Source organism: Prionailurus bengalensis, chromosome B4, assembly GCF_016509475.1.
Source record: "Prionailurus bengalensis isolate Pbe53 chromosome B4, Fcat_Pben_1.1_paternal_pri, whole genome shotgun sequence".
NCBI classification, from domain to species: domain Eukaryota; kingdom Metazoa; phylum Chordata; class Mammalia; order Carnivora; family Felidae; genus Prionailurus; species Prionailurus bengalensis.
Genome location: NC_057358.1, coordinates 37605511 through 37630962, shown reverse-complemented (window position 1 = coordinate 37630962; position 25452 = coordinate 37605511). Strand labels below are relative to the sequence as shown.

Genomic DNA, 25452 nt, shown 5'->3' with positions numbered 1-25452 from the left:
TGATCCTCCCTCCTCACAGCTGAAAATCTGAGGCAGAAGAAAGTCAGATGATCTGCCCAAGATCTCACAGCCATCCCAGTGGAAAGGTAGGGCCTGAATGTACGTCTTCCCAAACCTCCAGTCTGCTTGCTTTCCATGGGACCATGCTACTTCCTGTAGTTTAAGGGGCCTTGATGGAATTCTTCCCTAGAGTATGTGGCTCCCTCACTGCTCCATGCCGGTGCACTCCTAGGACCCTAGGACCTCAGTTCAATACTCATTCCACCCCTTACTGGCTGTGTGACCTCAGGGAAACCAGGTCACATCTCTGTTCCTCATCCGCAAAGGGGAATAACTGGCTCTAACTCACAAGGTGGTACAAAGGGTAAAAGATAGGTGAGAAAATGCTATATAAACTGTGCAGTGCTGTAAAGAAGGGAAGAGACAGCAGCACTGTGTGCCCATCACTGTGGTGAAGGTGACTGATGAGGACTGCACAAGGCAACACCAGCAAAAATAACCAAGTGGGATCACATCAGACTAAAACGCTTCTGCACAGCAAAGAAAACCCTCAACAGAGGGAAAAGGCAACCTACAGAGTGGGAGAAAATACTTGCCAAACATATGTCTGATGAGGGCTTAATATCCAAAACCTATAAGGAACTCAATAGAAAAGATCCCCAAACATCTGGCTAAAAAATGGGCAAAGGACCTGAATAGACATTTTCCAAAGAAGACATATGAATAGCCAACAGGTACATTAGAAAAATGCTTGGCACCACTAGTGGTCGGAGATATGGACATCAAATCCCCAATGTATCCCATCACCTCATAGCTGTTAGGATGGCCATCACCAAAGAGGCAAGAAATAACAAGTGTGGGTGAGGTTGAGGGTGGAAAGGGGGCCCTGTGCACTGTTGGTGGGGTATTGGCTGCAGCCACCATGGAAAACAGCATTTTCTCAAAACCTTAAAGATATCATACCATATGATCCAGCGATCCCACGTTGGGTATTTACTTGAAGGAAACTAAAACTGAACCTGAAAGAAATATCTGCACTCCCCTGTTCATTGCAGCATTATTTATAGGAGCCAAGATAGGGAAACAGCCTAAGTGTCCACCAACAAATGAATGAATAAAGAGTGTGCTGTAGATATACACTGAAATATTATTCAGCCATGAGAAAGAAGGGAATCCTGTCATTTAAGACGACATGGATGGACCTTGAGGGTATTACACTGAGTGACATAAGCCAGACAGAGAAAGACAAATACTGCATGGTATCACTTATGCATGGAATCTTAAAAAAAAAAAAAAAAAGTCAAACTCAAGAGTAGCACGGTGATTGCCAAGGGCGGGGGGCTGGTGAAAATAGGGAGAGTTTGGCAAAAGGGCACACTCTTTGAGCTGCAAGATGAATCAGGCCTGAGGACCTCATGTAAAACATGGTGACTATACCCAGGCCGACTCTGCTGTCAGTTTAGCAAGCAATGAACAGGTAATCAATGGCAGGCCCTGTGCACGCGCATAGGGATATAGACACACACAGGGCCCAGAGTTGGCCATTTGGCTGGAAAATGGAACAACTAATTCAAGAATGGAGCGACTGCCATTTATTATACACTACTGTGGGCTATGGGTGAAATTCCTAAAGTATATTTTCTCATTGAGTTCCTTCAACGATCCAGTGAGGTACTACTATTATTATGTCCATTTGAGTGATAAAGGAAGATGTTCAGAGTGGTTAAGAGACTTTCCCAAAGTCACAAAGCTTAGTAAATGGCAAAAGAGCTATGTACGTCCAAGTCCTCCTGATTCCAAGCCAAAGTCTTTCCCCTGTGCCTGCCACCTCCACGAAACGAAAACACTTTTTCAGAAGGGCACTGTGGTGGTCTGAGACATGGGCTGGGAGGTGGAGCTGCAGTCAGGAGGCCATAACAACAAGCGGCCCCACCCCGGTGTGGCCTTCGGTCTGCCTCATGCACAAGGAGCTTTTGTGCCAGTTGCCTCTTACAACATTCAAAGCAACGCAGTGAGGTCATGGGTTTCACAGATAAGGGGAGAAGCTCAGAGAGCTCAAGTGACTTGCCCAAACCACACAGCTGGATGTCTTTCTGGAACTCGCACCCAGGCCTCCTATTTGGCCGACTGCACATCTCCAGCTCTTTCCGTGGCAGTAAAATAACTTGGGGGCTGGAACCAGGCCTGGGTTCAAGTCTTACCTCAACATCTTCCTAGCGGTGTGACTTTGGCCATGTTACTAAATTTCTCTATTCATCTGTAAAATGGGAATAATAATATCTACCTCTCCAGTCCATCATTTCATGGTTATCGTACATCAAGTTTCTAGCAGGCAGGAACTGCTCAATGAGTAAATGAACAAGCAAGCAGTTATGGAGTGTTATTGGCTCTGAGCTCTGTGGGGGAGAGTAAGGAGGAGAGGTGACCCTTTCTGTTAGGAAGAGAATACCCTGATGCCTTTTTAAGGAGATGTGAAGGGAGATGGGGTCCACTGTTTCTCGTTTGAATTGAGTGAAAAACTTGCAAAATCCACATGTAAGTAACTACAAGCCACTTCCTTTCTCTGCCCCTGGCTGCTGGATCATCTGTAAGCACTTGCCTTACTAAGATCTTTCCAAAGCCTTCTGTGGAAGACTGTGCAGTGGCAGATTGCACCAATGAGCAAAGGAAATCTACCCCTTCGTCCATTGCCCCCATGCCTGGAAGAGGGGGTGGGGGCCCAGGAAGAGGAAGTCAAGATGGCACCCTGGTAGGTCTCTGCTTGCAATAGCGCTGTGGTTGCTGAGTTCCTCAGTGACGAGGACTAATAATATCAATAATAGTCATTATAAGATTTTGCATCTGTGCAGGGTTTATTATGTTTCTCCCAAGGCAGTTTCACATTCAAAGTCTTATTGAATCCCTATAATTCAGTGACATAAACAGGGCAAGAATAAGAGCCTCATTTACCATGACTTGACCTTCCAGAGGGCCCACAGTTTTGAAAGGCGAGCTGGGTCTCCAGCTCAGCACTGTTACCACTGCACTTCTCAGGGGCTCTCGGCCCCAGGCCCAGCTCCAAAATTTCCCCCATTCAACCATCCCCACCCCCAGTTTCTCATTGTCCTAGTTTCTGGCCCCCTGGACTCCTTTGGCTCAGTCATGAGCCATCTGGTCTCTGAAAATCCAATCTAGCGGTTGAAGGAAAGGAAAAATCCGGTGTTTTTTATTGCTGCTTGGAGGGGGGTTAATAATTAGGTGATCTGGGGGCAATGGGAGGAATAAAGTTAGAAAAGAAATTATTCTAAAGCCTCTTGATGAAGTATCAAGAAGTGAGAAGGGGGAGAAAAAGATTTTAGTCTTAAAAGCATCAGCTGTATTAAGGCACAATTACATACAATGAAATTCACTGACTTCAAGTGTATGGGTTTAGACAAACCGTCTACAGTTCTGCAACCATGACCTCAATGAAGCTATAGAACATTTCCCTCACCCCGAGGACTCCTTGTTCCCTTTTGCAGTTCACTGTCTCCCTCCCTTATCACTGAGACTGATCTGATGTCACTGTTGTTATATTGCTCTTTCTAAGAAGTCATACAAATGGAAGTCATACAATGTGTAGACTTTTGTGTCCAGCTTCCTCCATTTAGTATGATGCTCTTTTGAAATTCATCCACGTTGGTGCACATATGAGTAAGCTTGTTCATTTTATTGCTGAATAGTATTCCATTGTATAGATATACCACAATTTGCATTTACCGGTTAATGAACATTTAGGTTGTTGCTGGTTTTTTTTTTAACATGTATTTTTATTTTATTGATAAAAACTGGCTCTACATACACTTAGAACACCTGGACCATATGTGTGCAGGATAGATCATTTCCTGAATTTATAGACAGTGCTTGGTGAGGACATGTACCTGTGCCCTCCTTGTATTAACTCTGGGCCAGTTCTACTCCCTCCTACTCCTCTGGCCAAGGTGCAGTTGCTCCCAAAGTGGGAACCACTCATTTTAGTCACATGGTTTAAGACATGGATATTCAAACCAAAATATGGTGTTTAACTTTATTCATTGTACTTTATTTTACTCTGGTAAGAACACTTAACATGAGACCTACTCTCTTCAGTTTTTAAATGTACAATATAGCCTTGTTAACTACAGACACAATGTTGTACAGCAGATCTCTAGAACTTACTCATCATGTGTAATCAAAACTATGCCCACTGGTTAGCAATTTCCCATTTCCCCCTCTTCCCCAGCCCCTGGTAACCACCATTCTAGCCTCTGATTTTATGAGTTTGACTATTTTAGTTACCTTCCATAAGTGGGATCATGCTGTATTTGTCTTTCTGACTGACTTATTTTACTTAATGTCTTCAAGGTTCATCAATGTGGTCATGTATTATAGGATTTCCTTCTTTTTAAAGTCTGAATGGTATTCCATTGTATGTATATACCACATTTTCTTTATCCATTTATTCATTGATGTCCACTTAGATTGCTTATAATCTTGGCTATTGTGAATAGTGTTGCATTGAATATTGGGGTGCTAATATCACTTCAAGCTCCTGATTTCAGTTCTTTTGGATAAATACCCAGAAGTGGGATTTCTGGATCATATGATAGTTCTATTTTTAATTTTTTGAGAAACGTCCATACTGTTTTCCATAGCAACATTTTGCATTCTCACCAACAGTGTACAAAGATTCCAATTTCTACACATCCTCCTCAACACTTGTCATATACATATGTTTTGATGATAGCCATCATAACGGGTGAGGTGATACCTCATTGTGGTTTTGATTTGTATTTCCCTGTTAATGAGTCACATTGAGCATCTTTTCATATACCTGTTGGCCTTTTGTTTGTCTTCTTTGGAGGAATGTTTCACTCAGGTAAACTCAACTCAGCTCATTTTTAATTGAGTTATTATTTTTTTTTGCTCTTGAGTTGTAGGACTTTCTTATATATTTTGGAAATTAATTGCTTATCTGACACATGGTTTGCAAATATTTTCTCCCATTCCGTATGTTACCATTTCACTCTGTTGTTTCCTTTCTGGTTTAATGTAGTCCCACTTGTGTATTTCTGTTTTTGTTGCCTGTGGTTTAGGTGTCCTATCCATGAAACAATTGCCAAGGCCAATGTCGTGAATCTTCCCCCAGTGTTTTTTTCCTTCTAGGAGTTTTATGGTTTCAGGTCTTATGTTTAAGTCTTTCATCCATTTTGAGCTGCTTTTGTGTACAGTAAGATACAGATCCAAATTCATTATTTTGCATGTGGATATCCACTTTTCCCAACCCCATTTGTTGAAGAGACCCTCTTTCCCCCGTTGTGCATTCTGTGCACCTTTATCAAAGATTAATTGAATGTACATGTATAGAATTCCCAGTTATATTTTACTGCTGTGAACGTTTGGTGCTATGAATAGTTTTTATCAATCTATGTTTATATTTATCTTGGGTAAATACCTAGGAATGTGATTACAGGGTCATGTGGTAAGTGCATGTTTAACTTTGTAAGAAACTGCCAGAGTGCTTTCTGAAGTGTTGCATCATTTTACATTTCCACCAGAAAGACGTGTGTGAGAGTTCCAGGTGCTCCACACCCTTTTCAACACTTGCTATTTTCAGACTTTTAAATTTCACTAATTCTGGTGAGTGTCGAATGCTTTCTCATGGAGGTTTTAATGTGCATTTCCCTAATAACTAACCACTTCATTAGTATATTTTCTTTGGCAGAGTATCTATTTTAAATCTTTTGTACATTTTTTTTCCATAAGGTTGTTGATCTTATTATTAAGTTGTAAGGATTATTCATTTTTTAAACAGTGTCTTTCAAAGAGAATATTTCTTATTTTGATGAAGTCTAATTTATTAATTTTTTTCTTATGATCTGTGCTATTTGTGTCCTAGCTAGGAAATCTCTGCATACTCTAAGATACACATTTTCTCCTGTGTTTTCTTTGAGAAGTTTTAAATGGTATCTGCTACTTTAGGTCTATATTCCATTTTGTATTAATTTATATATAAATATGGCACAAGGTATGAGGTTAATTTTATTTTATTTTAAAATGTTTTAACGTTTATTTTTGAGAGAGAAAGAGGGAGACAGAGCATGAGAGGGGAGGGGCAGAGAGAGAGGGAGACACAGAATCCAAAGCAGGCTCCAGACTGAGCTGCCAGCACAGAACCCGACACAGGGCTCAAGCTCACGAACCACAAGATCATGACCTGAGCTGAAGTCAGACGCCCAACTGACTGAGCCACCCAGGCGCCCCGTTCTTGTTTTTCAAAGTTGTTTTGGCTATTCAGCCTCTCCCACCCCTCAGGAATAGGAGTGACCTCTGAGCAAGGGAGTGACCTTTTCCTCCTATTCTTCATGTTTAGATAGAGAAGACTTCCTGGAGGAGGTGAAAAAATTAAGAGACAGTGAAAAAAAATTAAAGGAGCTCAGTCTTCAGGCTCTGCCAGCCCTAGTGATGATGGTACCAGGAGGGGTAGGTGTCAGGGAAGTGACGGGAAATGATTTTATAATTTCTGCCTTTTCCTGGAACTCAAGGAATCTTCTTTGGAGAGGTTCCCTGGTGGTTAGATCTGCTGTGTTCACCTCAGTGAAGGAGAGGAGGGGGTTCCTCGTTCAAAGTTGCTCCTCTGGGATCCTGGTTTTGCCTCCTTGATTCTCCTACTGGGAGTCCCCCTTCTTCATGCCTCTACTTACTGTGATGTTGTACACACCACTAGTTCCTCCAAGCTACTCCACCATTTTTATGGCCATGCAGTGGAATCCTGAGTCTCAAACTGAATATAGATGTGGGAAGTGATAGGTGTACAGTGTCCCAGAATTTCGAGGGCCTGGCCCTGGCTAAAGCTTTAATTAGCTCCTAGCTAAGTGCTGGTGCCCTGAGTGGTGAACACACTCTGCCCCTTTGCTGAGGATCTCGGGGACATTTGTTGAAATTCTGAACCTGACCCCCAGGGCACAGGTACACCTGGTGGCAGGAACTGGGGTGGGGGGGGGGTACATTCTCTGCCATACCTGCATACCTGGGTCATGGCTCTGAGCCCTTCTGGTTTCTTCCCTGTCTCCTTCCTCCTCCTCCCCCTTCTCCTCATTCCTAGGGGCTATAATCAGACATTTGAGATCCAGACAATTCCCTGAACACTCTGATTTGCCCCAGGAACCAAGGGCTGGAGTGAGGGAGATGAGGGTGTCTGGAAGACGGAGCTGGGACTTTGGTCAGGGAACTACTCTAGACAAATTACTTCCCCACTCCATGCCTCAATTTTCTCATTTGGGAAATGAGGGGTCAGATTCAATTATTTTCCTTATTGCCCTTTTACAAAACTAGATTAGTTGCATTAATTATTAGTCCATAATCTATAGATTATATGTAATCCAAAAGCAATAATTTATTAAATTAACACAAATCCAAGATAAAAATGTCCATGATCTGTCCTGAAATGACATTAATATTTGTGTAGGTTCCTGAAACTTTCTAGTCCTTGTTCAGGTACATATCCAATTTTAATGTATTTACAATAATGTCATGAGTAGGAATTTATATTTAACATTTTCAGCTAACATTACACCAAGCATATTTTTTCCTTTTCCGTTTTTTGCCTACTCTGTCCCAGTGCCTTCTTGCTGAGGTAGCCAGTGTGAACAGCTTAGTTATATATGCACACACACATATATATATATATATATATATATATATATATATATATGTGTGTGTGTGTGTGCATATATATATGTAGAAATACAGCGCAATGTATAGAATAGGCATTTGAGGGAGAGGGGTCCTTGTTTATTTTACAAAACTACATATGCTTCTCTGAAGCTTCCTTTTCTCATTTAGCCATACGTGTGGAAATCCATCCAGGCCAAAGATATCACACATAATTCCATATAGAGGTACAGTGCACAACTCCCTGGTATAAATGAAGCTATCCCAATTCATTCAACCATGCCCTGATTGGTGGGGACTCGGGTTATTTCCAGTTGTTTTGTTTCCCCCACTGAAAACAATGCTGCCACAACATTTTGTACAAATACTTTTGTGAACAGGTTACTTACATTTCTAGGGTATAAAATTACAGAGGTGGGATTGCCAGGTCAGAAGACATGTGCTCTTTTTTTTTTTTTTTTTTTTTTTTGAGAGAGACAGAGACAGAGACAGAGACAGAGACAGAGAGCAAGCAGTGGGGTGGGGAGAGGGGGGAAAGAGAGAAAGAATTTTTTTTTTAAATTTATTTATTTAAATTCAAGTTAGTTAACATACAGTGTAGTATTGGTTTCAGGAGTAGAACCCAGTGATTCATCACTTACATACAACACCCAGTGCTCATCCCAACAAGTGCCCTCCTTAATGCCCATCACCCATTTAGCCCATCCCCCCACCCATCTGCCTTCTAGCAACCCTCAGTTTGTTCTCTGTATTTAAGAGTCTTTTACGGTTTGCCTCCCTCACTGTTTTTATCTTCTTTCCCTTCTCCTATGTTTATCTGTTATCTTTCTCAAATTCCACACAGGTGAAGTCATATGATGTTTGTCTTTCTCTGACTGACTTATTTTGCTTAGCATAATACCCTCTAGTTCCACTCACTTTGCTGCAAATGGCAAGATTTTATTCTTTTTGATCGCTGAATAATACTCCACTGTATATATATATATATATATATATATATATATATATATATATTCCACATCTTTATCCATTCATCAGTCAGTGGACATTTGGGCTCTTTCCATACTTTGGCTATTGTTGATAGTGCTGCTATAAACATTGGGGTGCATGTGACCCTTTGAATTAGCATTGTTGTATCATTTGGATAAATTCCTAGTAGTGCAACTGCTGGGTTGTAGGCTAGTTCTATTTTCAACTTTTTGAGGAACCTCCACACTGTCTTCCAGAGTGGCTGCACCAGTTTGCATTCCCACCAGCAGTGCAAAAGTTTTCCCCTTTCTCCACATCCTAGTCAACATCTGTTATTTCCTGAGTTGATAATTTTAGCCACTCTGACTTGTGTGAGGTGTATCTCATTGTGGTTTTGATTTGTATTTCCCTGATGATGAATGATGTTGAGCATCTTTTCACGTGTCTGTGACCATCTGGATGTCTTCTTTGGAAAAGTGTCTATTTATGTCTTCTGCCCATTTCCTCTCTGGATTATTTGTTTTGTTTTGTTTTGGTTTTTTGGTGTTGAGTTTGCTAAGTTCCTTATAGATTTTGAATACTAACCCTTTAGAGAGAGAGAGAATCTTAAGCTGGGTCCACACTCAGCTCAGAGCCTGACGTGGGGCTTGATCTCATGACCATGAGATAATGACATGAGCCGGGATCAAGAGTCAGAAGCTCAACCAACTGAGCCCCACAGGTGCCCGACATGAGTTCTTTTTTTTTCTTTTTTCTTTTTTAATTTTTTTTTCAGTAATATAAGATACATTTTTTTAAATTTTTTAATTTTTTTATTTTTTAAATATATGAAATTTATTGTCAGATTGGTTTCCATACAACACCCAGTGCTCATCCCAAAAGATGCCCTCCTCAATACCCATCACCCACCCTCCCCACCCTCCCACCCCCCATCAACCCTCAGTTTGTTCTCAGTTTTTAAGAGTCTCTTATGCTTTGGCTCTCTCCCACTCTAACCTCTTTTTTTTTTTTTCCTTCCCCTCCCCCATGGGTTTCTGTTAAGTTTCTCAGGATCCACATAAGAGTGAAAACATATGGTATCTGTCTTTCTCTGTATGGTTTATTTCACTTAACATCACACTCTCCAGTTCCATCCACGTTGCTACAAAGGGCCATATTTCATTCTTTCTCATTGCCATGTAGTACTCCATTGTGTATATAAACCACAATTTCTTTATCCATTCATCAGTTGATGGACATTTAGGCTCTTTCCATAATTTGGCTATTGTTGAGAGTGCTGCTATAAACATTGGGGTACAAGTGCCCCTATGCATCAGTACTCCTGTATCCCTTGGGTAAATTCCTAGCAGTGCTATTGCTGGGTCATAGGGTAGGTCTATTTTTAATTTTCTGAGGAACCTCCACACTGTCTTCCAGAGTGGCTGCACCAGTTTGCATTCCCACCAACAGTGCAAGAGGGTTCCTGTTTCTCCACATCCTCTCCAGCATCTATAGTCTCCTGATTTGTTCATTTTGGCCACTCTGGCGTGAGGTGATATCTGAGTGTGGTTTTAATTTGTATTTCCCTGATAAGGAGCGACGTTGAGCATCTTTTCATGTGCCTGTTGGCCATCCGGATGTCTTCTTTAGAGAAGTGTCTATTCATGTTTTCTGCCCATTTCTTCACTGGGTTATTTGTTTTTCGGGTGTGGAGTTTGATGAGCTCTATATAGATTTTGGATACTAGCCCTTTGTCCGATATGTCATTTGCAAATATCTTTTCCCATTCCGTTGGTTGCCTTTCAGTTTTGTTGGTTGTTTCCTTTGCTGTGCAGAAGCTTTTTATCTTCATAAGGTCCCAGTAATTCATTTTTGCTTTTAATTCCCTTGCCTTTGGGGATGTGTCAAGTAAGAGATTGCTACGGCTGAGGTCAGAGAGGTCTTTTCCTGCTTTCTCCTCTAGGGTTTTGATGGTTTCCTGTCTCACATTCAGGTCCTTTATCCATTTTGAGTTTATTTTTGTGAATGGTGTGAGAAAGTGGTCTAGTTTCAACCTTCTGCATGTTGCTGTCCAGTTCTCCCAGCACCATTTGTTAAAGAGGCTGTCTTTTTTCCATTGGATGTTCTTTCCTGCTTTGTCAAAGATTAGTTGGCCATATGTTTGTGGGTCTAGTTCTGGGGTTTCTATTCTATTCCATTGGTCTATGTGTCTGTTTTTGTGCCAATACCATGCTGTCTTGATGATTATGGCTTTGTAGTAGAGGCTAAAGTCTGGGATTGTGATGCCTCCTGCTTTGGTCTTCTTCTTCAAAATTACTTTGGCTATTCGGAGCCTTTTGTGGCTCCATATGAATTTTAGGATTGCTTGTTCTAGCTTCGAGAAGAATGCTGGTGCAATTTTGATTGGGATTGCATTGAATGTGTAGATATCTTTGGGTAGTATTGATATTTTGACAATATTTATTCTTCCAATCCATAAGCAGGGAATGTCTTTCCATTTCTTTATGTCTTCTTCAATTACCTTCAAAAGCTTTCTATAGTTTTCAGCATACAGATCTGTTACATCTTTGGTTAGGTATTTTCCTAGGTATTTTATGCTTCCTAGGTATTCCTAGGTATTTTATTCCTAGGTATTTTATGCCTCTTGGTGCAATGTGAATGGGATCCCATTCACATTGTGAATGGGATCAGTTTCTTTATTTGTCTTTCTGTTGCTTCATTGTTAGTGTATAAGAATGCAACTGACTTCTGTACATTGATTTTGTATCCGACATGAGTTCTTTTTAATTTCCAAAACAGCTGTAAAACTTCACAACCACACAGGTGGGAGACAATGGCACGTTTCTCCCCACATTCACACCAGCACTTATTGTAACTAGTCTTTTGAATGTTTGCCAGTATGGTGGTTGGGAAATAGCATCTCAGTGCTGCTTTAATTTGCACTTCCCTATTGACTAGTAAGGTAGAGCATCTTTCCATCTATTTACCAGCGCTTTGGATTTCCTCTTCTGTCAACTGGGATTCCTAATCTTTGCCCATTTTTTCTACTGGGTCTGTCTTTGCATTATGAATTTGTGGGATCTCAATGTAGGATATGAAGGCCTTCTGTCAGAAGGATATGGCCTTCTGTCATATGTGTTGCAGATATATTTTCCCACTTTATCATTTGTTGTTTGGCTTATGAGAGTATCTTTTTCTATACAAGATGTTTTCATTGTATGTAGTCAGATATGTTTCTTTTTCTTAATGGCGTTTCAATTTCCTGTTTTGTTTTGAAGTCTCCACAACACATAAACTGTATTCCTAAGTTTCCTTGTAAATCTTCTCTTGTTTTATGTTTTCTCACGTAAGCATGAAATCTTTCTGGAATTATTTTTGTCAGATTAAGGTAGGCTCCAACATTATTTTCTTCCATGAGAAGAGATAAACTCAGCAGTTTTTTTCTTTCTTTCTTTATTTGTTTCTTTCTTTCTTTCTTTCTTTCTTTCTTAGAGAGAGAGAGAGAGAGAGGTCACAAGTGACAGCAAGTGAGCAAGGGGCAGAGAGAGAGAGAGGATCCCATGAGGGGCAGAGAGAGAGGGAGAGAGAAGCTGGGGTTACCCAAAGCGGGGTTCATATTTTACCCAAAGTGAGACTCATGTTCACCTGAAGTGGAGCTCCAGCTTACTTGAAGCTGGGCTCTGTTCACCTAAAGCCGGGCTTGTGTTCACCCAAGGTGGGACTCGAACTCACAAACCATGAGATCATGACCTGAGCTGTAGTCAGATGCTTACCCATTAGGCACCCCAAACACAGCAGTTTCTAATCTATGCTCTTATAATCCTGGGGCCCCCAAGAGACACATGGGAGGTGGCTACCAAGACTGGGACCAGCAGATCAAGGAGGCATAGACCTCCAATTCCCTGACCATAGAGGGACCACCTTCGTTGTTTTACAAAATGGGCTTCCAGGAAAGATTGGGTTTGGACAAAGTGTTCTGAGGCTAAAGGAAGTTTAAAAAAAAATTTTTTTTTCAACGTTTATTTATTTTTGGGACAGAGAGAGACAGAGCATGAACGGGCGAGGGGCAGAGAGAGAGGGAGACACAGAATCAGAAACAGGCTCCAGGCTCTGAGCCATCAGCCCAGAGCCCGACGCGGGGCTCGAACTCACGGACCGCGAGATCGTGACCTGGCTGAAGTCGGACGCTTAACCGACTGCACCACCCAGGCGCCCCTAAAGGAAGTTTTAAAAATGTCTTTTGGGAAATCTTTGGGGGCCCTCCCAGCTCTGTCATTCTCTGACTCCATGATGGTGAATGCTTGCTAAGGGAGAAAAGACCACATGTCAGCATACCTTCATCCAAAATTAATTTTACTGTTAAATCCCAAGGTGGCTCAAAGTAGATATTAGAATCACAGAGTTTTAGAGATGGAAGTCACCTTGAAAATCATCTAGTCTAATGGCTCTCAATTCTGACTACCTTTTGAATCACCTGGGACCTTATAAAAAGTCCTTATAAAAAGTCCTGGACTTTATAAAAGTCCAGACCAAGTGAATCAGTCCCTAGGGGTTAGGGCCCAGGCATTGATGGTTTTTAAAGCTCCTGGTGATTCTAATAAGCAGCTAGGGTTGAGAACCACTTCTCTGGTTCAACTCATTTACTTCATTAGTAAATAAATTGCGGCCTGGAAAAGGTGATGAGGTATCACACAGCTGGCTAGCTGTAGAGTTGGCACTAGAATTTCTATCTCCGCCTCCGGGTTAGCGTTTTCATTTGCATCAAACAAATCCCTCATCAAGCACCGTGCCTTGGATTTTCAGCCAGCAACCCTAAAATCTCTGTATGAGTGCTTTCTACCTTCGCATACGATCAGCTTAAACACATTCCCTGCATACAGTTCTGTGCACGATGGGTGAATAGACCTAGTTTGACCTTGCCAGATCATAGTAGGGAACGGGGTCATAAAGAACTATAATGATAAACGGGAGGGCTGAATAAATGGTACATCCTATGCAGAGGACAGGGCCGGGGATGGGGGGTGCTCAGAAGGAGGAGGAGGAGGTGGTTGATGGGAGGTCCGGGGACTGTAAGCAGGAGGTGGTGTTTGAACTGGGCCTACTGCATGTTGGAGAAGAGCCAGAAGCTCCTCCCTGGAGTAATGTTAACACAGGTTGAAGGGTTCTCGGGTCAGGTGGTGGGGGATGTGTCAGTGCCAGCTGGGCCCAACATGTCAAGGCCGCCCCTGACCTTCTCCCTCTTGCTCTGCCCTCAGGAATGAGACCGTGCTGCACCAGTTCTGCTGCCCAGCCGCTGACGCCGAGCAGAAGCCCGCCTGCTCCGACTTGGCCTCCCAAAGGTGGGAATGCATTGGTGGCCGTCCTCCCTTTCCCACCCCCACTGTCCTTCCCCTCGAAGCAAAGCACACTGCACAGCGCCATTCGGCCTCTTCCTCTGAGTCCTGTGTTTTTGTCTGTCTGTCTGTTTTTACCTCCTGTCTCATGCCTTCTATTGCTCTTGCCTTCCTCTGGTCCCCAGATGAGCCATTCCCAATTCTGGAGGCCATTATACCCTAATGTTCAAATGCCAAACTTAGGCTCCTTCCCCTAAAGAGCCTACATAAAATATCATCTTTTTAGAAATCAAGGGAAGTTAGTTGGATTATACACAGAATATATAATCACGTGGTAGGGTGCCTGGCACTAAGCAGGTGCTCAGTCCAGGGTTGTGCCTGCCTTTTCTATGGTAGCAAAGATTTCTTCTTTTCTTTCTAATCTTTCTCCTCCCATAAAAGAGCCAAGATGACTGAGTTTTAATTGTCAGGCTTTTCACTGAGTTAGCTGTTGACCTGGGAAGGAAGGGGGAGAATGTTGAGTCAGGGGTTGGTGTCACTGTCCCAGGCCCGCTTCATCTTGTCGTGGGTTAGTCATAGTCCCTTTCTCGTTTGTTAATTTTTTTAATTAAAGAATTTTAAATTAATTTAACTATTTTAACTAGCAAAATATCAGATCACTTCCTAGTCACTGATGACATCTTAGGGTAATAAAACTTAGATATATATACATATATTTGATGGAACGGGCTCAGCATGCCAATCTAATCAGACAGAAAATGTGAATTTTACAGCACATATTTGGGGTCTCTCCAATAATGCCAACAACATAGCTGTCTTCTGCAGGGAGTAGTCATCGTCATCACAAAACCTATTTGTTTAGCTTTTACGTGTACTATAAACTTTTCCTTTTAACGTGGAGTACCTCCACCTCTAAGTTTCTGTGCGGAATTATCATCACGTTTGCAAAGCCTGCACGGGAAGGGCGGTGAGTAACAAAGTGCTGAATGGATACAGAAACGCTGCAAGGCTTCGGGCACCGCCTGCTTCCCACAATGTGGCCCCTCTTCTCCACAGCTGTTTGCTGCAGACGTCTTACATTGTGGGACTAACACCTAACAGCCGCCTGAACAGGTGCTCAGAGAGTTCTTTGGGTTTCTTAAGCTCTAGACTCCCCTGGAACATAAGCGTAGGTAAATAATTCTGCGCCACGCAGATCATTTCCTCAGCTAGGGTAGGAGAAATGAGAGTCACTCTGAGTAGCTGAACTCGGTCCCTCTCCCCTCCACCTCCCATTTTGTGGCCCCTCCTCCTTGCACTTCTGTGCTTCTGTCTGTCTTCCACCTTCACCTGTCTCTCTGCTTCACCTCTCCCCTTCTGGCCCACATCAAATTCCTCTCCTGTGTCTACATCCCGGGGCCTTGGTCACGCTTTGTTCTCTTTCCACCAATTCTTCTTAGTTCTGCACATTTCTCTCTCTTTTTTTACTTGTTTCTTATGTCACTGGGAGTCAAGATACTTGGATTATGGCCTGAACTTGGCCTCATCTACAGTCTCCTGTTGTTGGGATGAACTTGGGCAAGTTGCTCAGCTCCCCTGGGCCTCAATTTCCCAAGAGGGTGGTCTGTCAGGAAAGTAACACTGACGCATAATCTCATTGGGTCTTTCAGCTGCTCAGTGAGGTTAGGCCAGGCTTTCTCGTCCCTGTCTTATTTGAGAGCAGAATATGTTTCAGAGCACTCAAGGGCCCTGCCTATAATCACGTGGCCAGAAAGTACCAGCGCCCAGACTTGCCCTGAAGGCATGTCACTCCTACCGCTCACCATTTCCTTGTTTGAGACTGAGTGATTCCATGATCTTTCCTCCTTTATTCCTTGGAGAGCACTAGGTAGGCATCAGAGATGGTAGCTATTGACACAAAGACACAAAATCACCCCTGAAAGGCATCACTACTCATGTTCCCTTAAAGGGAAGTCAGGGCCAGGGTATAGGCAGGACTCTGAGGTGTCAGAGTCAGGCCAAAGCAAGTGGCACTTTGGGATCCTTCAGTCCAGGGCTGAGGGAGGTGTGCTTGTCCCGAGGGTGACCAGGTAGGATCATGGAAGGCAAAGAGAGGGACGGAGCACTGTGCCCATGCCCTGGGTGGTCTGTGGGTCAAGTTCCGTGCCCGGGGACATAAGAACAAGTAAGGCCACTTGAGTTCTGGAGGATCTCCCCATCTAGTTTCCAATTTCCAAATTGGAAATGGCTCACCTGGAAACTGGAAGTAGACAGAAATGGGAGAATGTGAGAAGGAGAGAAGAGAAGAGAGGACAGAGAGCGGAGTGGCATCAGGATGATCTTCGAGGAAAGAGACAGAGGGTCCTGGTTCCTTCCAATGGGCTGTCACTGTTCAGACACACAGCTGAGTCTTCTTCCTAAAAATCTCCTCCTTGGCAGGTGGGGAGAAGGGCTGTCTAGTCTGCCTCCCACCCCGTCAATCCAGCTCCATTCAGTAAGCATGTAATTGCTACTACCCAAGCACAAGGCATCGGCGAAGATGGATGACAGGGTGCCCTCAAGCTCAGTCCTAGGGGTGTGGCAACAGGAATCCTTCCTTGGATTTTCCATGGTCATCCTTTCTCTCACTTCTCAGCCCTCTTATTCCTTCTCATGCCCACACCCCTCTGCCTGCCCACCTGCCCTGTGGCCCTGGACCCTGGTGGGAAGGGATGGGAGGGGCTGGTGTGCCATGTGGGAGAGAGTGACAAGTGTATGTGGGGCAGGGGAGGAGTGCTCCCCCATCATGGCTGCCAAGGGAATAGGCCTCTTTCTCAAGATTTGGAGTGGGAGGGTAGGAAATCTATTATCTTAGTTTTCCCTTGAAAAGGCAGGTGCCAAGGTGGGGGACAGAGGTGCTCTGGGAGGGAGGGTAGGGGGATGTTCGGTTATGGAGGGACTACCCTCCTGCAGCCCTCTCCTCTGGGTGGGACAGGGAGACTTACGCCCAGTTGGTCCAGACCTTCAGCTGTTGTCTGCCTCTGTTCCCAATTATTCCAAGTTGTTCTGTTTCATTTGTAGTTTCCTAGAGTGTATTTCTGCCTCTCTGTCTGTCTGTCTATTTCTGATGTCAGTTTCTTGGCTTCTCTGGGAGGAGGCCCTCTGGATGTTTTCTGACAGTCCAACAATGTATGTGTCAGTCAGTCTGTCTGTTCCTGGCTTCCTGGGGGGATTGCATCCTAAGAACGTTTTCTCCCATTAGACCCCCACATCCTTGCTCCTAACCCTATCTGTGACCCCTTTACACCCACTTACCACTTTCCTTTAACCAGGTGCCCCACCTCCACAGAGCATAGCCCACACCTCCCCAGGAATTTCTCTGTGAGAACCTGCCAAAGTCGGAGATTGGGCTGAGGGCTAGTGCAGGGTTGGTGGGTCACAAAGCCCTCTGGGCCACCCTGGGAGATCCTGGGCTGGGCTGCAGGGCTCTGAGACAAGCTAGGCTGTTGTCAGTCTGGCTTCCCACCAGCTCAGCCAGGCTCCAGCCCAATCAGCCTCTGAATCTTCTGGGGATAAGCCCATTGGTCTGCACAGGAGACCCCAATAAGAAATCTAAACCAATTGATCAGGTCTCAGGGTCACTGGGACCTTTGCTGTGTGACCTCAGAGCTGGCTCCCTGACATTCTTCCTCTGCACCCCAGCTGAAGCCAGTGGTGATCAAGATCAGCCCAACTTGAGGGGTCTGTCCTCTCCCTGCCCCACTCCAAGCTGTGGGACTTAGCAAGAATCCCTTTCTTAAGAACTCTGGACGAATCCCATGGGGGCCTCACGGCAGCTGATCACCCACAGCCCCATTGGCCAGACCAGTGGAGAGGAGCTGCCACAGCCCGAGGCAAACCCTCAGTCCAGAGGAGAGACTAAGGGGCCAGAAGAAACCCTCACCCCTCCCCAAGAGACAGATAAGCCCCAGCCCTGGGTTGGGGGGTGGGCGTTGCTAGGACAACCTGCCCCAGCCACCTGAAGAGAAGCCTTGAGGGATGGGGTCAGGAGAAACTCTACCTTGGGATGTGGAGCCTGACAGGGAGTGATACCCCAGGAGGTGGGAACTCCCAAAGTTGAGCAAGTCTGGAAGCTGGGTTTCTGTAAGAAAGGAGCCAAGGGGTGGCATCAGGGACTGGGGGGCAATGGAGTAGTTATGGGGCTGGCAGAGGCCTCTGAGGGGATGGTGAGACCACCAGGGAATGGGCCTGGGTTCACACACACACCCCCCCCCCACCCCCCCCACCCCCCGCCCAGGCAAACCCTCTGTGCTTACCAGGGCACTTAGGCCCTCAGGTGAGAGCTGGGTGGGGGCGGCATGGAACCCAGAGCCGGGTGCAGTAAGTGTGTGCCAGGCTCTTTCTTCCGCCTCCCCTACCTCCTCCTGCTGCTAGCTAATGACAAGGGCTTTATTCTAGGGAGCTGAATAGGCTAGTAATTGCAGCCCTACTTCCAGTCCCATCCCTCTCCTCCCTCTCACGCTCTCCCTGACAATGACCCTGGAACTGGCCAGCCACCACGCAGCATCCAACAGAATGGCAGCCCATTTGTCTCTGTGGGTGGCAATGGGGCCGAGTGGAGGAAGATTGCCTTCTATTAGTGTAATGAGAGGAGGCTTGTAAGGGTGGGGTGGCGGCTCAGCTAGGGGAAGCATAGGGAGGAAACAGAACAACTCCCTCCCCTGGGGAGTCCTGGGGAAGAAGGAACTCTGGGCCCCAGTGAATTCAATGACTCACCCCTGTTATTCGGTCCTACCTGCCCAGCCTTCCTCCAGGATGGAAGAGACACTAATATTTCTTGAACATGCCAGGTATGTTGCACTAAGCACTCTGAGTATTTTATCTCAATTCTGTGAGATAGCTGTTATTCGAAGTTTTAGAAAAGGAATCTGAGATGGAGAGAAGTCCCGTGTCTTGACAGAGGGACCTTGCTAATCAGTTCTGGAACTGGAAGGTGAACTCAGGTCTAACTCCAAAATGCAACCACTTTCCACAGAGCTGTTGCTAGGGTTTTTTCCCTTTCTTTCTTTCTTTCTTTCTTTCTTTCTTTCTTTCTTTCTTCCAGAGCACAGGAGAAACCCTTCTAGGCATTTCTTTTGATCTTAAATAACATCTATTTTCTCTGATTATAAGTTATACTTGCTAGTTGTTGGAAATGTGGAAAATACAGAAATATAAAGAAGAAAATAATTGAATTCAGTTATATAGAATTAACCACTGTCAATATATTAGGGTGCAACCTTCCAGGGTTTTATTTTTCTAAGGACTGTATTTTACATTTACCCCCCATAAAAAAAAAAAAAAAGATTTTGTAGCCTGCACTTCCCACTTAGTATATGGTGTCCAGAGAGAACCTCCCGCCCTAAGCAGCCCCTCCGAAGCCCCCATCCTTTCCTGGCGCTGGTCTGCACCTGCTAACCAGCCCGCAGACTGGGCGGTGGGTGGCCGTGAGCTCTGCTGGAGGCTGCACTCCCTACTATATCCTTGAGGAAGGGATTTCCTTCCAAGGATGCTGTCTGGGAGAGCCCTTCGTTCGCATCGCTGGCGCCTCTATCCCGCCTCTTGGCTCTCCCCAGCTGGCCTGGGGCATGATCAATGGACCAGCCAGTGTTTACTCAGCGATTACGGAGCAATTAAATTCTCAATCGATACAGTTTAGTCTTCAAACAGCTGGGCTAGGGAGCCTCGGCATCACGCGCCAGCTCCATCAGTCACATCCCCAGCTCTGGCTCCGAGGCTGCCAGGAATCCTGCCCCACCCGCAGTGGAGAGGGTAGGGGCTCATTCTGGGACTGCGGAACTCTGTCCCCTCTTCCCTAGAGAAGCACAGAGAAGACACGCTTCCCTTCTAGGCCTGAGTGGGGCTGGAGGGTCGGCCCACCTAAGCTGCCCAGCCCCTAGGCTCTGGGGTCTCTGCCTCGGCACAACAGGCAGGCAGTGGGCAGCAGGCAAGGCCAAGGGGAAGTTGTCTGGTCTCCTCAGCGTCCCTCGGGTAGTTCCCAAAGGCCTTGGCAAGGGTTGGGATCATGTGACCTAACACAGTGTTCTGACAGTTCCCATGATGACCTGCCCTGGAATGGATCATCTGATTGTGGGGCCCAGGTGGGATTCCTGAGGATTGAGGACATCAGTCTGGCTGAGGACACAGCAAACCTGGACTCAAGTGGCAAACAGCAGGGGGAGGGGCGGGGCTGCTCCTTCTTATTTGGGCTTTCTGAGCAGGTTAGGTTTGCTCACCAGTGTCCTGAGGATTTCTGTGTAGTTACGGCAGAATCTGCCTTTATGGCTGGGCTTTACACCTGAGGATAACCACAGGCAATGGCAGAAGAATTTGGTCCTGGAGCTAGAGAAACCTGTTCCCTGACCAACCATGTGGCCTGTCCCTTCATGTCCATGCTTTTTGTCCCATCTGTGTCTTCCCTGCCAGACTCAGGAGGCACAAAGGACAAAATAGATGTCAGAATACTTTGATACCCTGCTAGGGGATGGCCCCCACACCCATACCCCCAGTTCCAGAGAGTATTAGGAAAGCTTTGTCTTGTCATGGTTTTTGGCTTTCTGTTCAGTGAGTTTTCCTCAGCTGCAACGTGAAACTTGTGTTTGGAGTCAAGTATTTGCCCAGGCCAATTTCCTCGTGTATTTTTTCCACCCAGTGATCCTCTAAGACCAGTCTCTTCATGAGACCTCCGTTGTCACCAAAGGGCATTTTCAAACTTCCCTGTCCACAGGCCTGGGCTGGGGCTGTGTCATGTGAATGAGGCCAAGCTTGGGCCCACCTTCAAAGAGCTGTGAGTTAGGACAGACAGCTTTCTGTCAGCAGTGTGTTGAGAGATGATTAGAGAATTCCTCTTCAGTCTATATTTCTATTTTGTGTCCCTTACCCATGAGAGAGGGAAAGAGAACACTGGCTGTCAGCTAGCGAGCCATTGCTACGTGCTAGACAGATATTAGCTTACTTAATTCCCACCAAAGGTTCATGAACTGCTTTCAGTCCCAGGTTCGAGGACAGAGTGAGGATCAGAGCTGATGAATGGCTTGTCTAAGGGCCATAGCCCTGGCAAAGGGCGGAACTAGGATTTGAACCAATCTGTTGCAGGTGCTGCCGCCAGTCAGGTGACCAAAGAAGGGGGGGGGTGTTCTCAAGCACAGGAAGTGAAAGCATGGTGGGGGAGTGAACAGCAGGCTCTTACTTCTCCTGCCACAGGAAGGGGGCTGCTTAGAGGGGGCTCCTCCAAGAAAGCCTGGTTTGTGGATCAGCAACAGTGAAGGCTGGCCCTCCACCCTACAAATGAGGCTTTGAGGACTCTAGGTACCTGGAGGTAAACACATCAGAGCAACCAAGCTGAAGACAGGAATAACTGGGAGAATATTTTCAGGGGGAGAAAAAGCTTCAGGCTTTATTATTTAAAGAACTAAACATAACTAAGTATACTACTCCCAGAACAACAAAATGAAAGCCACCACAAGGAACATCTAACTATCTCTGTTCTGCTGGTGTTCATTAATGCACAGTTTTGTCCAATTTAGGGAAAGAGATTCTTTTTTTCATTTCCCAGAAACTTCTTGTTTGAGTCTTTTGGGTATTCCTTTTTTTTTTTTTTTTTCATTCCCAGAAAGAGTAACCTCTCTTTGCAAGCCTAGAGATTTTTATTTTTTTTAAATTTTTTTAATTGTTTATTATTTTTGAGAGAGAGAGAGAGAGAGACTGAGACAAAACAGGGAAGGGGCAGAGAGAGAGGGAGACACAGAATCGGAATCAGGCTTCAGGCTCTGAGCGCTCAGGACAGAGCCTGACGCAGGGCTCGAACTCACAGACCGTGAGATCATAACCTGAGCTGTAGTCAGCCACCTAACAGACTGAGCCACCAAAGTGCCCCAAGCCTAGAGATTTTTCTAACCTCACTCTTAGGCCTTTTTGGTTTGGGTTTGTTTTCTCCTCTGAAAAGTCATCTTCACCCATTCATTTGTCTTTCAACCAATAACATGACCATGGCAATAATTTATAATTTCAGTGAGTGTTTCTGATATATGACAAAAAGGGCTTTAAATCTGTTTCATCAAACCAAAAGAGAGGAGATCATCATAGTCTGCAGCAAGTGGTTTAATCAGACCAGGCATTCTTAATGATTCTACTGCCTTTGACAGAGGCCTTGGAACAGCTTAAGGAAGGAGATTCTTAGAGATTTTGCGTGTGTGTGTATGTGTGTGTATGATGATTAAAAAACCACAAAAAGAAAACAAAAACAAAAACCAGGAAAGACAGCTGTCTGTGAAGGAAGACTGGCATATGATGCTGTCCCTGACAGGCAGAAGAGCTAGCAGGAGCTATTGCTTTTGAAACGGAGGGTTTCTGGCTGGAAGGGACCCAAGTGATACACCACTCTTTATCACACAGATAGGAGACTGAGGACCGGAGGAAGGTGCCTTGCCCAAGCTCTCCCAGCTGGTGAAGTGCCCAACAGGGTCTAGAACTCAGGCTTCCTGAAGAGCTGGGGCTTTCTACCACCAGCTCAATGCCTCAGTTTCCCCAGCTACTACATAAGGGGGTGAACCGTCTAATCCCAGGGTCCCTGTGGCAGTAATTCTGTAAGAAGACACTCTGCCTTGGGCCAAGGCAGCAGGAGCACCCGGGAGCATTTACAAAGCAAAACAAAGGACAAGTGGCATGACAGGAACATGGGGGACAGGGGACCCAAGAAGCAGATGGGAACGGCAACATCCAAACTCGTGCGAGCACACATAAGAAAGGAGAAGCGTCAAGTGGGCCGGTGCACGGGTTCTGTCTTTCTCCATTCTACTGATTGTTAAAACACAAAAGGGAATTTTCAAAAGGAGGAAAGCCTCGCCTCGCTCTGAGTCGTCCAGGCTCTCACAACCACCTTCTGTCATTTTCCCTGGTCCTCACCCCACTCTCCGCATCCAAGGGCCTGTGCTGCCTGGGCGCTGGACTTTGTCCCCCGGGATGCTCCAGGAAAGAGCCCGATACCTGCTTCCCTTCTGCCATGCATGCAGCTTCCTTCATTCCAAGGACAGAAATGATGGAAAATGAAGGAAGTTTCGGTGGAAAGCTGGTCATAACCTTAACTAACATGTGTACAGGGTGCTCCGGGTTGTAAAACTCCTTCCCAACCGTTCACCCGTCTGATCCTCACCACAAACCTGTTAAAGGCCACAGGGGCAAGAATTACTGTGTCCGTTTTCCAGCTGGGGAAATAGGGGAAAGAAGCAACTTGTTCAGGTTCCAAAGGAAGAAGCTGACAGAGATCAAAACAAGCCCGCATAAAGAGAGGGGCTGCAACAAACAGGGGGCATTAAAGCCTGCTTCCTGCCTGTCACTGTTTGAATGCGCTGCCTCGGCCATGCTCCACCACCCACACAGACTGGCAGGATTTCAGCGTGGTTCCCATGTTCCACGTCTAGGCTGCAGTTTGGCAGGTTTGGAGAAGCGATTAGGTGACCCTGAGGTCCTCGGATTTCAGGGGACCTGGCTCACCAGAAACAGCATAAGAGACTTGTATATTACTATGAATTTATTAATTCATAATGAGCAATGATACCAGTGAACAGGATACTCACAATTACTGATTAATAACAAACTTAAAAATATGAGAGTCTCTTTTCTTCTCCAAGTGCAGAGGGATGCGCCAGATGAGTTTTGTGGATGCCCTTCTAGGTTGGACAGGAAGATCTGAGAAGTGGGAAGGTAGTAAAATAGTACCCTGGGCTCGAAGATAAATTCAGGAAGACTTCAAGGAAGTACTAGAATGTGGAGCAGTTGAGAACACAGACAGAGCAACTCAAATCCAGGTCTAAATCCTGGCTTGGCAACTTACAAACTCTGTTACCTTGGTTAAATTACATAAACCTTCTCATCCTCAATTTGCTTACTTGTAAAATGGGGATAACAGGAGCAGTTACCTCTTACAGTGGTTGAGGTGGTTAAATGAGATGATTCCTGGAAAGGTGCTTGGCATATAGGAACCACTCAGTAAGTGCTAACTATTTGAAAGCTGGATTTTTCAGGAGCAGAGAGGGAGAAATCAATCAAGATCCAGGAGTCCCAGAGAAGGGGACTAGAAACTCAAGTATGACTAGGAAATGTTTAGAAAGAATGGGCTGACTACTTTAGGAGATGAGGGTCTAATGGCAGAGCCCCTGGTATGGCAAGTAGGAGGGGGCACACTACCTGGAATGTTGTTCAGAGTCATTGAGACATGCCCTTCAGAAAGAGGGTCTAGTCCCTCCTTTGGATGGCAGGTGATGGGCACAGAGAAGGAGGCATCTTTCAGATGTTTCTATTCAAGCCTAGCCTGGGACATAGGCTGCTGGAAAGAGCCCAATATCTGAATGAAAGAGAGACTCTCAGAATTAAGGGACCAATTTGGGGAAAAGATCAAAGAAGCTAGAGACCCAGATGAATGCCAATCCAGTAGGGCCAACGGGCCCAGAGAGGAGATTTTCTAGACATCAGGGCAGGAGAGGAAATGATTTCACCCAGCACCAGGCTGTTACAGTGCAGGCTAGGATGAGATTAAGAGCAGAGGCATTTTATCAGAAAATTCTTGCCAGCTGACAGTTTGCTCTCTTAAGAGGAGGAAATGGGAGCACCTGGGTGGCTCAGTTGGTTGAGTGTACAACTTCAGCTCAGGTCATGATCTCATGGTTGGTGAGTTCGAGCCCCGCGTCGAGCTCTGTGCTGACAGCTCAGGGCCTGGAACCTGCTTCGGATTCTGTGTCTCCCTGTCTCTCTGCTCCTCCCCTGATCACACTCTCTCTCTCAAAAATAAATAAAGATTAAAAATTTTTTTATTTAAAAAGGAGGAAACAGTCGAACCCTTTCAGGGAAAGGTTTATGGCCTGGCACTGACCCCTGCCCTGCCTGGAGGGGTGGGTCGTTCCCCAAGCTGGGATCTCTGAGGCTTCTTCCCAAAGCCAGTGTGCTATGCATTGTCCCTTCATCCTAAACACGTTTGGAGAGACGTGTGAAACCCGCAGACATGTAGAAAATAGCACAGCCATTCTGATACTTGTGAGCCTGTGAAGGTTTCTTCGGTAGCAAGAATGACTGAAGCTAGACATTAGGAAGAACTTCAAGTCAGAAAGCAAAAGATAATGAAGGTGACTGAAAGGAAATAGGTCAATAATCTTGTTCCGTAGAAACTGGATGGATGGCCAGAGCAGCGTCCTACACTACCGGGCATTTGCCATTTCCATCTCTTGTGTCACAAGACTCCTGTTTGGGGTCAGCACACACCTGACTGCCACAGACACCTGTAGGCCATCGGAGACCTTTTCCCTGGCTTGTGGTGAAGTTGAGTCTGTGAGGAGCTGGGAGAATGTCTTTCCCTGGAAATAGCTCAAGATCCAAAAAAACATCTGCTCTGCTGGGGTGAGGTAGGGCCGATCTGAGTGGGACGGGAGGAGGATGGAATAAAGGGACTTTATAGCCATGAGGAAACAAAATAGCTGGGCATGGCCCAGCCTCTGGGATGCACTGTGTGTGT

The 25452-nt window shown here is 45.4% G+C and overlaps 1 protein-coding gene across 8 annotated transcripts in view; it reads left to right on the top strand.

Annotated features, from left to right (window-relative positions):
* Positions 1–25452, top strand: part of IQSEC3 (IQ motif and Sec7 domain ArfGEF 3) — a 108338-nt gene that overhangs the window by 20527 nt on the left and 62359 nt on the right. For all 8 annotated transcript variants that reach the window (XR_006294765.1, XR_006294766.1, XR_006294763.1 and 5 more), the window contains one exon: positions 13875–13958. Coding sequence is in view for 5 of the 8 variants with exons in the window: in XM_043564895.1 (XP_043420830.1) it covers positions 13875–13958 (84 nt within the window). In the remaining 3 variants the exon portion in view is untranslated. The remainder of the gene's footprint in view (positions 1–13874; positions 13959–25452) is intronic.